This window comes from Oncorhynchus kisutch, linkage group LG14 (assembly GCF_002021735.2).
Source record: "Oncorhynchus kisutch isolate 150728-3 linkage group LG14, Okis_V2, whole genome shotgun sequence".
Taxonomy (NCBI): Eukaryota; Metazoa; Chordata; class Actinopteri; order Salmoniformes; family Salmonidae; genus Oncorhynchus; species Oncorhynchus kisutch.
This window is the reverse complement of record NC_034187.2, coordinates 20,716,471-20,729,079: the sequence shown is the minus strand read 5'-3', so window position 1 is coordinate 20,729,079 and position 12,609 is coordinate 20,716,471. Positions and strand designations below refer to the sequence as shown.

The following is a 12,609-nucleotide window of genomic DNA, read 5'->3' as shown; positions in this document are numbered from 1 at the left end:
AATTGGATGCAGTCTATCACAGTGCCATCCGTTTTGTCACCAAAGCCCCATATACTACCCACAACTGCGACCTGTATGCTCTCGTTGGCTGGCCCTCGCTTCCTACTCGTCGCCAAACCCACTGGCTCCAGCTCATCTACAAGTCTCTGCTAGGTAAAGCCCTGCCTTATCTCAGCTCACTGGTCACCATAGCAGGACCCACCCATAGCACGCACTCCAGCAGATATATCTCACTGGTCACCCCCAAAGTCAATTCTTCCTTTGGCCACCTCTCCTTCCAGTTCTCTGCTGTCAATGACTGGAACGAACTGCAAATATCTCTGAAGCTGGAGATTCTTACCTCCCTCACTAGCTTTAAGCACCAGCTGTCAGAGCAGCTCACAGATCACTTCACATGTACATAGCTCATCTGTAAATAGCCCATTCAATCTACCTCATCCCCATACTGTATTTTTTTATCTTGCTCCTTTGCACCCCAGTATCTCTACTTGCACATTCATCTTCTGCAGATCCTAACATTCCAGTGTTTAATTGCTATATTGTAATTACTCCGCCACCATGGCCTATTTATTGCTTTACCTCTCTTATCTTACCTCATTTGCACATGCTGTATACAGATCTTTCTACTGTATTATTGATTGTATGTTTGTTTATTCCATGTGTAACTCTGTGATGTTGTATGTGTCGAACTGCTTTGCTTTATCTTGGCCAGGTCGCAGTTGCAAATGAGAACTTGTTCTCAACTTCTCAAAAAAATCAAAAAAGAATGATGGAGGCCACTGTGTTCTTGGGGACCTTCAATGCTGCAGAAATGTTTTTGGTACACTTCCCCAGATCTGTGCCTTGACACAAACCTGTCTCGGAGCTCTATGGACAATTCCTTCTACCTCATTACTTTGTTTTTGCTCTGACATGCACTGTCAACTGTGGGAACTTATAAGACAGGTGGGAGCAGGTTTTGTATCATAATTTACATTGTAAAATCATACGTTTTTAATCTGCCGTCGTTTTGCATATCAGTTCATAACCATGTGCCATGGAATCGGCACATCGAAAATCTCTTCGCAACTATTTTTCAATCTATATGGTACAGCTGCCATTTCTTGGGTCCTTAAATGAAACTGATATACTTTTTATTTATCACGATTTTCTTTAACCAATATTGGTCTTTAATGCAGGGCCGACAGACAAGTTCCTTACCTCCCCCTTCCACTTGCCTCCTCCATTTTTGCGGTAATGCTGCAATTAGTTGGTTGTAATTTTGGGTAGAGCAGACATTTCAATATATTTTTGTTAGCTGCATGTGTTACATAACTCCACCAGTCCTATTTATGATATAATTTATAAAGATGATATATATATATATATATATATATATATATATATATATATATATATATATATATATATATACACTGTATATATATACAGCTACTGTATATATGTGATGCTTCCGCTTGTCCTTCTTGCTGTAGCAAGGGAATGCTTTGATGTTGATTTGACATGAGGACAATGAATGTTTAGCAGTTCCCTCAAGATTAAAACTGCACATTATGACCACTTAGATATGGTAATTAAGTATTTTCTAAGTCTCAGAGTGGCATTTGTATTACAAGAATAAAATACATGGTTTAACATCAAACAGGCAAAGCATCAATACAGTGATGATGAGATGGGGATGGCAGCCGTTTTATTGGCTCTTAACCAACTGTGCTATTTTGTTTGTTTTTCACATTGTTTGTAACTTGTTTTGTACATAATGTTTAGTCCCAGGGTCCTTAGCTTATTGATGAGCTTTGAGGGTGCTATAGTGTTAAATGCTGCGCTGTCGTCAATGAACAGAATTCTCACATAGGTGTTCCTTTTGTCCAGTTGTGAAAGGGCAGTGTAGAGTGCAATAGAGATTGAGTCATCTGTTGATCTGTTGGGGTGGTATGCGAACTAGATTGGGTATAGTGTATCTGGGATGATGGTGTTGATGTGAGCTATGACCAGCCTTTCAAAGCATTTCATGGCTACAGATGTGAGTGTTACGGGGCATAGTCAGTTAGGCAGGTTACCTTAGTGTTCTTGGGCACAAGGACTATGGTGGTCTGCTTGAAACATGTAGGTATTACAGACTGGTTCAGGGAGAGGTTGAAAATGACAGTGAAGATACTTGCCAGTTGGTTAGTGCATGCTCTGAGTACTCACATCGGATACAGATAGCGAGATCACACAGTCGTCCAGAACAGCTGGTGCTCTCATGCATGGTTCAATGTTGCCTGCCTTGAAGCAGCCATAGAATTAATTTAGCTTGTCTGGTAGGCTGCATCACTGGGCAACTCGCGGCTGTGTTTCTCTTTGTAATCCATGATAGTTTGCAAGCCCTGCCACATCAGATGAGAATCATAGCCGGCATAATAGGATTTGATCTTAGTCCTATTTTGACGTTTTGACTGTTTGATGGCTTGCCGGAATGTCTTATAAGCGTCCAGATTAGTGTCCCGTTCCTTGAAAGCGGTAGATCTAGCTTTTATCTCAGTGTGGATTTTCCCTGTAATCCAAGGTATCTTGTTGGGATACAGTATGTAGGTACGGTTACTGTGGGGATGTCATCGTCGATGCAGTTATTCATTAAACCGGTGACTTATGTGGTAAACACCTCTATGTTATTGGATGAAAATATTCCAGTCTGTGCTAGTCAAACAGTCCTGTAGCTTAGCATCCGTTGCGTCGGACTACTTCCGTGTTGAATGCTTCACTTGTACTTCATGTTTGAGCTTTTAACTGTAAGCAGGAATCAGGAGGATAGAGTTATGGTCAGATTTTCCAAATGGAAGGTGAGGGAGAGCTTTTTGTTTCTGTGTGTTGAGTAAAGGTGCATTTTTTCACCTCTAGTTGCACAGGTGACATACTGGTAAAAATGAGGTAAGACGGATTTCAGTTTCCCTGCATTAAAATCACCGGCCACTAGAAGCATCGCCTCTGGATGTGCATTTTCTTGCTTTCTTATGGCCTGGTACAGCTCGTTGAGTGTGGTCCGATGGCCAGCATCGATTTGTGGTCGTAAATAGACAGCTATGAAAAATATAGCTGAAAACTTGGTAAATAGTACCTCAAGACTTCCTTAATATTAGAGATTGCACACCAGCTGTTGTTAACAAAGAGACACACCTCCCTCCTTCACCTTACCCGAAGTTGCCATTCGGTCGTGACGATGCATAGAAAAAAACATCTATTAAATCAAATCAAATAAAGTTTATTTGTCACGTCCGCCGAATACAACAGTGAAATGCTTACTTACAGGCTCTAACCAATAGTGCAAAAAAGGTGTTAGGTGAACAATAGGTAAGTAAAGAAATAAAACAACAGTAAAAAGACAGGCTATATACAGTAGTGAGGCTATAAAAGTAGCGAGGCTACATACAGACACCGGATAGTCAGGCTGATTGAGGTAGTATGTACATGTAGATATGGTTAAAGTGACTATGCATATATGATGAACAGAGAGTAGCAGTAGCGTAAAAGAGGGGTTGGCGGGTGGCAGGACACAATGCAGATAGCCCGGTTAGCCAATGTGCGAGAGCACTGGTTGGTCGGCCCAATTGAGGTAGTATGTACATGAATGTATAGTTAAAGTGACTATGCATATATGATAAACAGAGAGTAGCAGCAGCGTAAAAAGTGGGTTTGGGGGGTGTTGGGGGGCACACAATGCAAATAGTCTGGGCAGCCATTTGATTACGTGTTCAGGAGTCTTATGGCTTGTAGGTAAAAAGTGTTGAGAAGCCTTTTTGTCCTAGACTTGGCACTCCGGTACTGCTTGCCATGCGGTAGTAGAGAGAACAGTCTATGACTGGGGTGTCTGTTTTTTTAAATAATTTTTAGGGCCTTACTCTGACACCGCCTGGTGTAGAGGTCCTGGATGGCAGGCAGCTTAGCCCCAGTGATGTACCGGGCCGTACGCACTGCCCCCTGTAGTGCCTTGCGGTCAGAGGCCGAGCAATTACCGTACCAGGCAGTGACGCAACCAGTCAGGTCTCTCGATGTTGCAGCTGTAGAACCTTTTGAGGATCTCAGGACCCATGCCAAATCTTTTTAGTTTCCTGATTGGGAATAGGCTTTGTTGTGCCCTCTTCATGACTGTCTTGGTGTGTTTGGACCATTCTAGTTTGTTGTTGATATGGACCCAGAGGAACTTGAAGCTCTCAACCTGCTCCAGATGTAGAGTATATTATCCATGTCCTTGTTCATACTCCCAAGAAACATAGGATATTACAGTTCTTCAGGTGCCCTTGATGGGATAGTCTGGAACGGCGCTCGTACACTTTGTTCTCTAGTGATTGTATGTTCGCCAATAGAACGAAGGATGTCTCGTCTCGTCAGGGATTTGCAAATCTTGTGCCGTCTCTTTCTCTTCGAGTTCCGGGGATTAGGGCCTGTTCCGGAATGAGCCGTATATACACAGCTGTTCTAATGTCCAATGTTCTGAGGTCCAGAAGCTGTTTTCGGTCATAGGAAATGGCGGAAATATTATGTACAAAGAAAGTTTTGATTAGTGTAAAAAAAACACACACAAAATTGCAGAATTGGTCAGGAGCTCGTAAAATGGTAGCTATGCACTGCAGCACCAACCTACTGTTTTGGCCCTCTCTCTCCCTCTCCATTTCCCTCTCTCTTTTTCTCTCTCTCACTTTACCACACCAGCTGTCTCAACCTCTGAATTCTCAGTTATGAAAAGCCAACTGACATTTCCTCCTAAGGTTGACCTGTTGCACCCTCTACAACCACTGTGGTTATTATTTGACCCTGCTGGTCATCTATGAATGTTTGAACCTCTTTCAGAACAATCTGGCCTTAATGGCCATGTACTCTTATAATCTCCACCAGGCACAGCCAGAAGAGGACTGGCCACCCCGAAGAGCCTGGTTCCTCTCTAGGTTTTTTACTAGGTTCCTGCCTTTCTAGAGAGTTTTCCCTAGCCACCGTGCTTCTACATCTGCATTGCTTGCTCTTTGGGGTTTTAGGCTGGGTTTCTGTGTAAGCACTTTGTGACATCTGCTGATGTAAAACGGGCTTTATAAATACATTTGATTGATTAATTAATTGATTGCAGTATAAGGCCTTCTGAATGTCTGCTTCATGGACTGAACTCACCAGATGTGTTTTACTCTATTCTGAATTCATAAAAATATTTCCAGTTAGTTAATTCAGCACTCAGAGGTTAGGTGCTGTGCCTTGATGTTTGCAATTCATCTACTATACCACCAGAAATGTGCCCAGCTGTTCAAAGCACAAAGGATGGTAATGTGTATGTCAACACAGGCTAGGCAGTGTGAACAGATGTGAGCAGCTAAACTACAACTTGCTTTTTTGTTAATGATGACTGCATGTTATCCCATTTGAATAACGTCAGTCTTTGAAATTAACAGAGTAATAACATGTCTGTGTCGTCAGTGGTTTTCTAAGGTTTGTATTTGTCCCTGCTTTTTTCTGACGTGTGAGTAGCAGTCAGTCAGAGTCAGTCAGTCTATACTGTACAGCTCACTGCTGTATTGTGGTCTAAAAATAGCACAATCTTCTATTATTAGACAGCACATCCAAGGTCCTGTCAGGAAGGAGACCATCAGCACATCAATGGTCCTGTCAGGAAGGGGACTATCGGCACATCCAAGGTCCTGTCAGGAAGGAGACTATCAGCACATCAATGGTCCTGTCAGGAAGGAGACTATCAGCACATCAATGGTCCTGTCAGGAAGGAGACTATCAGCACATCAATGGTCCTGTCAGGAAGGAGACTATCAGCACATCCAAGGTCCTGTCAGGAAGGAGACTATCAGCACATCAATGGTCCTGTCAGGAAGGAGACTATCAGCACATCAATGGTCCTGTCAGAAAGGAGACTATCAGCATATCCAAGGTCCTGTCAGGAAGGAGATAATCAGCACAACAATGGTCATGTCAGGAAGGAGACTATCAGCACATCAATGGTCCTGTCAGGAAGGAGACTATCAGCACATCAATTGTCCTGTCAGGAAGGGGACTATCGGCACATCAATGGACCTGTCAGGAAAGAGACTATCAGCACATCCAAGGTCCTGTCAGGAAGGAGACTATCAGCACATCAATGGTCCTGTCAGGAAGGAGACTATCAGCACATCAATGGTCCTGTCAGGAAGGAGACTTTCAGCACATCAATGGCCCTGTCAGGAAGGGGACTATCAGCACATCAATGGTCCTGTCAGGAAGGAGACTATCAGCACATCAATGGTCCTGTCAGCAGCATACCGCCCTGGATACCACTGCTGGCTTGCTTCTGAAGCTAAGCAGGCTTGGTCCTGGTCAGTCCCTGGATGGGAGACCAGATGCTGCTGGAAGTGGTGTTGGAGGGCCAGTACGAGGCACTCTGTCCTCTGGTCTAAAAGAATATCCCAATGCCAAAGGGCAGTAATTAGGGACATTGCCCTGTGTAGGGTGCCGTCTTTCGGATGGGACGTTACACGGGTGTCCTGACTCTCTGAGGTCATTAAAGATCCCATGGCACTTATCGTAAGAGTAGGGGTGTTAACCCCGGTGTCCTGGCTAAATTCCCAATCTGACCCTCAAACCATCCCAGTCACCTAATAATCCCCAGTTTACAATTGGCTCATTCATCCCCCTCCTCTCCCCTGTAACTATTCCCCAGGTCGTTGCTGCAAATGAGGATGTGTTCTCAGTCAACTTACCTGGTAAAATAACGGATAAATAAAAATAAATAAATAAAGGAAGGGGACTATCAGCACATCAATGGTCCTGTCAGGAAAGGGACTATCAGCACATTAATGGTCCTGTCAGGAAAGGGACTATCAGCACTGTTGCGTGCTGTTCTGATGCAGAAGGTTGTGTATATTATTATAGCATCAAAAATGAACCAATGATAAATCAATATACCCTCAGAAAAAGATCAAATTGAGACCAGCTCCAAAAGGGGAAGGTGAACACACAGCAATGAAAAGCTTTATTTAAAATGTCAGGATACCACCGTCTTTTCTGCCATGACATTATCATTTGTTACGTTCAGAATTTTGAAATGATAATGTGAGGAACAGAACATCATGGTTTTGGGTTTGCATGCTGAACTGGAACAGTAATTGAGCTTGCTTTCTGTCAGGCTTCAGTCCTCTCTCTCTCTCTCTCTCTCTCTCTCTCTCTCTCTCTCTCTCTCTCTCTCTCTCTCTCTCTCTCTCTCTCTCTCTCTCTCTCTCTCTCTCTCTCTCTCTCTCTCTCTCTCTCTCTCTCTCTCTCTCCTCTCTCTCTCTCTCTCTCTCTCTCTCTCTCTCTCTCTCTCTCTCTCTCTCTCTCTCTCTCTCTCTCTCTCTCTCTCTCTCTCTCTCTCTCTCTCTCTCTCTCTCTCTCTCTCTCTCTCTCTCTCTCTCTCTCTCTCTCTCTCTCTCTCTCTCTCTCTCTCTCTCTCTCTCTCTCTCTCTCTCTCTCTCTCTCTCTCTCTCTCTCTCTCTCTCTCTCTCTCTCTCTCTCTCTCTCTCTCTCTCTCTCCTTATCGCCTACACAATGAAGATTTACAGCTCTGTCCTGTGCCTCCAACAATAACTCATCTCATTTGTCATTCAGTTGGAGGCCCCACCCACCCACCTGGACACCCAGGTTGCCCACATTTGCAAATCTCATCTGCACCACAACCACAGTAGTAAAAACTGTGGCTCTTCTGACGAACAATAGACTAACTAGAGAGCTAGTGGTGGTAGATTTAGTGAAACATCTAAGGCAACCAATATTTTCCCATCTCACTCCATCTGTTCTTTTTCTAACTGACTCAGAGTATGTGTAGGCTGTAGGAAACATGAGGGCTGTGCCATTGTATAACACTCTCTGAAGAGCTTTCCTATGAAGTCCTCCCAAGCTGCAGTAGCTGGCTGGTTGTTCAGATTTAGGGTACAGTGCAGTACCTAGCTCTGTGCAGGTATAAGATACACAACATGACTCCAGACAAAATTAGGGTTCACTACCACACTGCCTTGTTCAGTGCAGGTTTAGAGACATTATCTGGCTAACTGCAGTTTTAGGGTATAGGGTTAGGGTAATGGTAGGGGACACTACCTACCTGGCTCTGTGCAATTCTTATCCAGTGTGTTATTATCCCCGTCCAAGGCCATCAGCCTGCGTCCCAGACGGTCAGATGTGTCAGCCAGCCCCTGCTCCAGGACCAGACCATGTCCTACAACAGGAAAGAGTCAGGTATTGAACCACTCCCCACTTGGAGAATCCCTGGAAATAAATCTAGGAAGGTCTAACCAGGAAGTCAGAAGCTTAAAATGTAGTTAGGACTAACCAATACTATAAGGATGGCAGTCTATAATACTTATTGAGCTCTGTGTTGTGCTTTATCAAACTTATCAACATATAAATCACCTGATGCCACTGTGTGACTGAATATAATGGGACTCATTTGTATGTAAAACAACAAGCCTGCTTACAACGGACAAGACAGTGCTATTTCCAGCTCTAACAGTGGCTTGTCTGTGGTAATGTATCTTCCATCCTCTTATGCATGATATCATTTGTTATAATCCCTTAAGCTCCTTGTTATTCTAGGGCGGCAGGTAGCCTAGTGGTTAGAGGTTTGGGCCAGTAACCGAAAGGTTGCTTGATCGAATCCCTGAGCTGACAAGGTACAAATCTGTTGTTCTGCCCCTGAACAAGGCAGTTAACCCACTGTTCCCTGGTAGGCTGTCAGTGTAAAAAAAAAATGTTCTTAACTGACTTGCCTAGTAAAATACATTCTAATACAATTAGTGAACTCTCTCTGTAACAGATTTTATCCAAACAGTTGATGTTCAAATCAGGGTTTGGAACAGTTTCAGGGGGAAAAAACTAAATCCGGAAAATAACTAAGTTATTTGAGGAAGGGAAACAAAACCGGAAACTAATGTGATCTCTGGTGTCCCTGAAAATAACCGTTATTTTCTCATCTTGGGAACCGGTTAATAATGTAATTTATTGTTCCAAAATGTTTCCTAATGTCTCGTATATAATTATGTAAAACAGTGAAGTTATGATGCTAGTAATAGCCTAAACACATTCCAATTCACGTCAACCCATGATGCTCAGTGCTTCAAGCACTTATCTGTCCATCAAACATGTAAACAACTAGTTAACCCATTCCATAGCGCTGCTCTATCCAAGCAAATTGATGGATTTAGATTTGATCAGGATCCCCATTAGCCAACACCAATGGTAACAGCTAGTCTTCCTGGGGTCCGACACATAACGAAAAAGACATTAAAGACAAACATTTACATACTCATTTGAGTAAATTCATGAGCTAAATTTAAAAACAATGTTGATTTTAGGAGGTAAAAAAATCTATGAAAAGGAGCAATATGAAGCGTTACTTTTTGGGGGTTTGAACCGGTTCAGAACTTTATTATGCTGGTCAGAGCACTGGAACGGAACCAAACAAGTATGGCTTATGCTCGGAATGGAACGATGGGAAAATCATTTCGGTTCCAACACCTGGTTCAACTCGATAGCGCCCTATTATGTTCAAACAGGGACATACAACTACAGAGACATCTTTTATGGCACAATATAAAAGGATCTAAGGATACAGCGAGCCCAGCGAGCCCTAATGCAAGTGTAAAGTGAAATGGTAAGTAGGAAAGAATTTACACACCAGCCCTGTGACTTAGTGTGTGTGTGTGTGTGTGTGTGTGTGTGTGTGTGTGTGTGTGTGTGTGTGTGTGTGTGTGTGTGTGTGTGTGTGTGTGTGTGTGTGTGTGTGTGTGTGTGTGTGAATGTGTATGTGTATGTGTGTGTGTGTGTGTGTGGAGAAAGTTACAGAAATTAACATATTTTAGGAGTCAGGAATCTGATGGATGTGGTGTTCATTAAATCTCCACACACCAGTTGTGAACTAATCTGGCATCGATAAGTGAGGGGTAATTAATTTCAAAGGCAAGACAGCATCAAACATGGACACATTCACAATTTCTTGCCTCTGAAAGGTTTGTGCAATCTGGAGTACTTAACTTAATGTTGACTGTTTATAAGTGATTCTTTCATATTGGCGATAGAACATTTAATACCATAATACTATTTCATTGGCTTATCCTGTAATAAATTGCTGATTCAAAGCCAAGTCTTGACTGTTCCACACTATCCCTATCTTTCTATTGTTTACATCATTTTGTAACATTCATGTAACAATTTATTCAGTGATCAAGAACAACAGATTAACACTGACAATTGAGTGACCTCTCCTGAAATAATAATTCAAGGACTTGTCACAGTTCATATAGAATATTTTTTGTCCTTGTAAATCATTTTGTAAATGTAGGTAATAGTTATTCTTTTTCAGCTCTCACACATAATGTATGGCACCAAAAGGGCTAAGTGCATACAGGTAAATGTGTGTTGAATCATGTTCTATACAAACAAATGTACAGGTTTTATGATCTGACCTGATACTGACAATAGATACTGTTGTCCTGTCTCTTTTCAGTTTTTTACCAGAATGATGTAGTACAGTTAAATACAGAGAAGCCATATTGTAGCTGAAGTAAGACTGGTTGAACCTGACATGGTCCCCACAAACCCACCCAGCGGGCGAGGGACCCACCCCCGCGCCCCCCAAACCGACATGGTCTCCACAAACCCACCCAGCGGGCGAGGGACCCACCCCCGCTCCCCCCAAACCGACATGGTCTCCACAAACCCACCCAGCAGGCAAGGGACCACCCCCGCGCCCCCCAAACCGACATGGTCTCCACAAACCCACCCAGCGGGCGAGGGACCCACCCCCGCGCCCCCCAAGGCGACAGAGACAGCACATGTCAAACCAAATGAATAGGAGACAAAAACAAACATGTCTATGACGGTCTTGAAGAAGGGAATACAGTATTTGGTGTAAATCAAAACTGACTGAGAATGACCTGCCACTCACATTATATTATAGAACCTGCACACACACACTGCGATTACCTCTCCATTCGAATCAGTCAGGGCCATAAACTATACTTTTATGAGTGTCCCAGATGCAGTGGGTATAAACACATTCTACAAACAGAACAGTCAGGTGTGCTGCCTGCCTGCCCAGTTTAAATGATGAGCAGCCTACATGTCATTTTTGTTGAAAATGCAAGAATCTCCCAAAATGGGACATGACGCGCATGCCACAAAAAACACAAATCTCCATCCCGAACCATGGTTATTATTATAGCGTCCCGCTATGCCGATTCTAGCGGATTTATATTCTGAAGCAGGCAAGCAGAACGAAGACATAATGTCATAGATTTATGATATATTAATTTGGCACCAATGCAGTGCGTGCCAATTTGCGCAATCACATCATGAAATTCATTTTTTAAAAACGCGTTCCCCCCGGGCCAACCCTGGGACCCCTTTCCCCTCGTATTCTTCTCACCTGTTTTTGTGAGCAGGGCGGACATGCACCATGCCAAACATAGAATACTGCAGATAAAACAGACTTGAACGAAAAGCATCTGTCTCCTCTTGCGAACTTTGAAGATTTTAGCTATAGCTCTCTTTTTTGACATGGTGCAGTTCTGCTCCGGTAGAGGCTCCATGTCTGTACCGTACGCGGGGAACAGGCTGGGGTATAGCGGACAGCAGGCTCGTCCTCCTCCCTATCACTGCAGATAGCGTCCCACTCAGCGCCGTGCCACAGATGGTTCGGACCGCAGAAATCACCCGAGTAGGCCTACAGTTTCAAACAGCAAAGGGTCGGGTTGCCGTCCTCATTTCAAATAGCCGAGGCGCGGAGCGAACAGCTCGCATGTGTGAATGTGTGAGCTCAGTCCCCGCTCCCTGGGAGCCGCAGGGAAAACACTACTCAGATGTTGGATTATGAAAACCGCACGTGGGAATTGTGTCCTGTGGCGAGAGAATGCTGCTATAGTGTAATCAAATTAAATTACACAATCTTCCCATTCTTATATAGGCAGGCAAGTGAGACTACAGCCTAGGCTATACGTTTATTCTAAATTACACAAACTTCCCATTCTTATATAGGCAGGCAAGTGAGACTACAGCCTAGGCTATACGTTTATTCTAAATATACCACTATTTCTCAAGCCGATGCCAGTTGGCATCTTCAAAAGCCGCCGACAGCCCTTTTATATGTCCCCATGTGCACCCGTCAGTCGGTGCACCGTGGATTCTTGACAACAAGGTTGATTTATTGGCCGTTGAAAATAGGTCATTCTCCAATATTGTTCAATGCGCGTGGTATTGTCTCCTTCTCCCCAAAATGCTCAGGGGCTAAAACATTATCAGCAAAAAATATTAGCTCATCCCACACTTTCGTTCCATGACAGCGCGCGCTCCCCCACATGCAGCGGCAACTTCTACATGTGAGTGGAATGTACACGTGACGCTGCTCCTCCATGGTGGTAGCCTACAACTATGCCTGTATCTACCAGCCTACTCTATCCATCCATCCTAGGTGGGAAAAAATTGGCCAGCTGCCCGTATCTACTGGCCTACTCTGTACATCCTACCTTCATGGCCTAAATTGGTCATCTTACTGATGCAGGACAGAATTGCAGAAGTGGTAAAAGTAAAATCAACTGTCAATTATAGTAATAGTTAAAGGTGAAGTATGTAACTTTT

General features: G+C 43.5%; 1 protein-coding gene across 1 annotated transcript in view; it reads right to left on the bottom strand.

Moving 5' to 3' along the window:
* Positions 1-12,327, bottom strand: part of LOC109903216 (sodium/potassium/calcium exchanger 4) — a 75,317-nt gene extending 62,990 nt beyond the window's left edge. The window contains exons 1-2 of the mRNA XM_020499859.2: positions 11,402-12,327; positions 8,081-8,194 (exon numbers count right to left, since the gene is read on the bottom strand). Coding sequence (XP_020355448.1) covers positions 8,081-8,194; positions 11,402-11,564 — 277 coding nt within the window. The 5' untranslated portion in view covers positions 11,565-12,327. The remainder of the gene's footprint in view (positions 1-8,080; positions 8,195-11,401) is intronic.
* Positions 12,328-12,609: the final 282 nt, after the last annotated feature.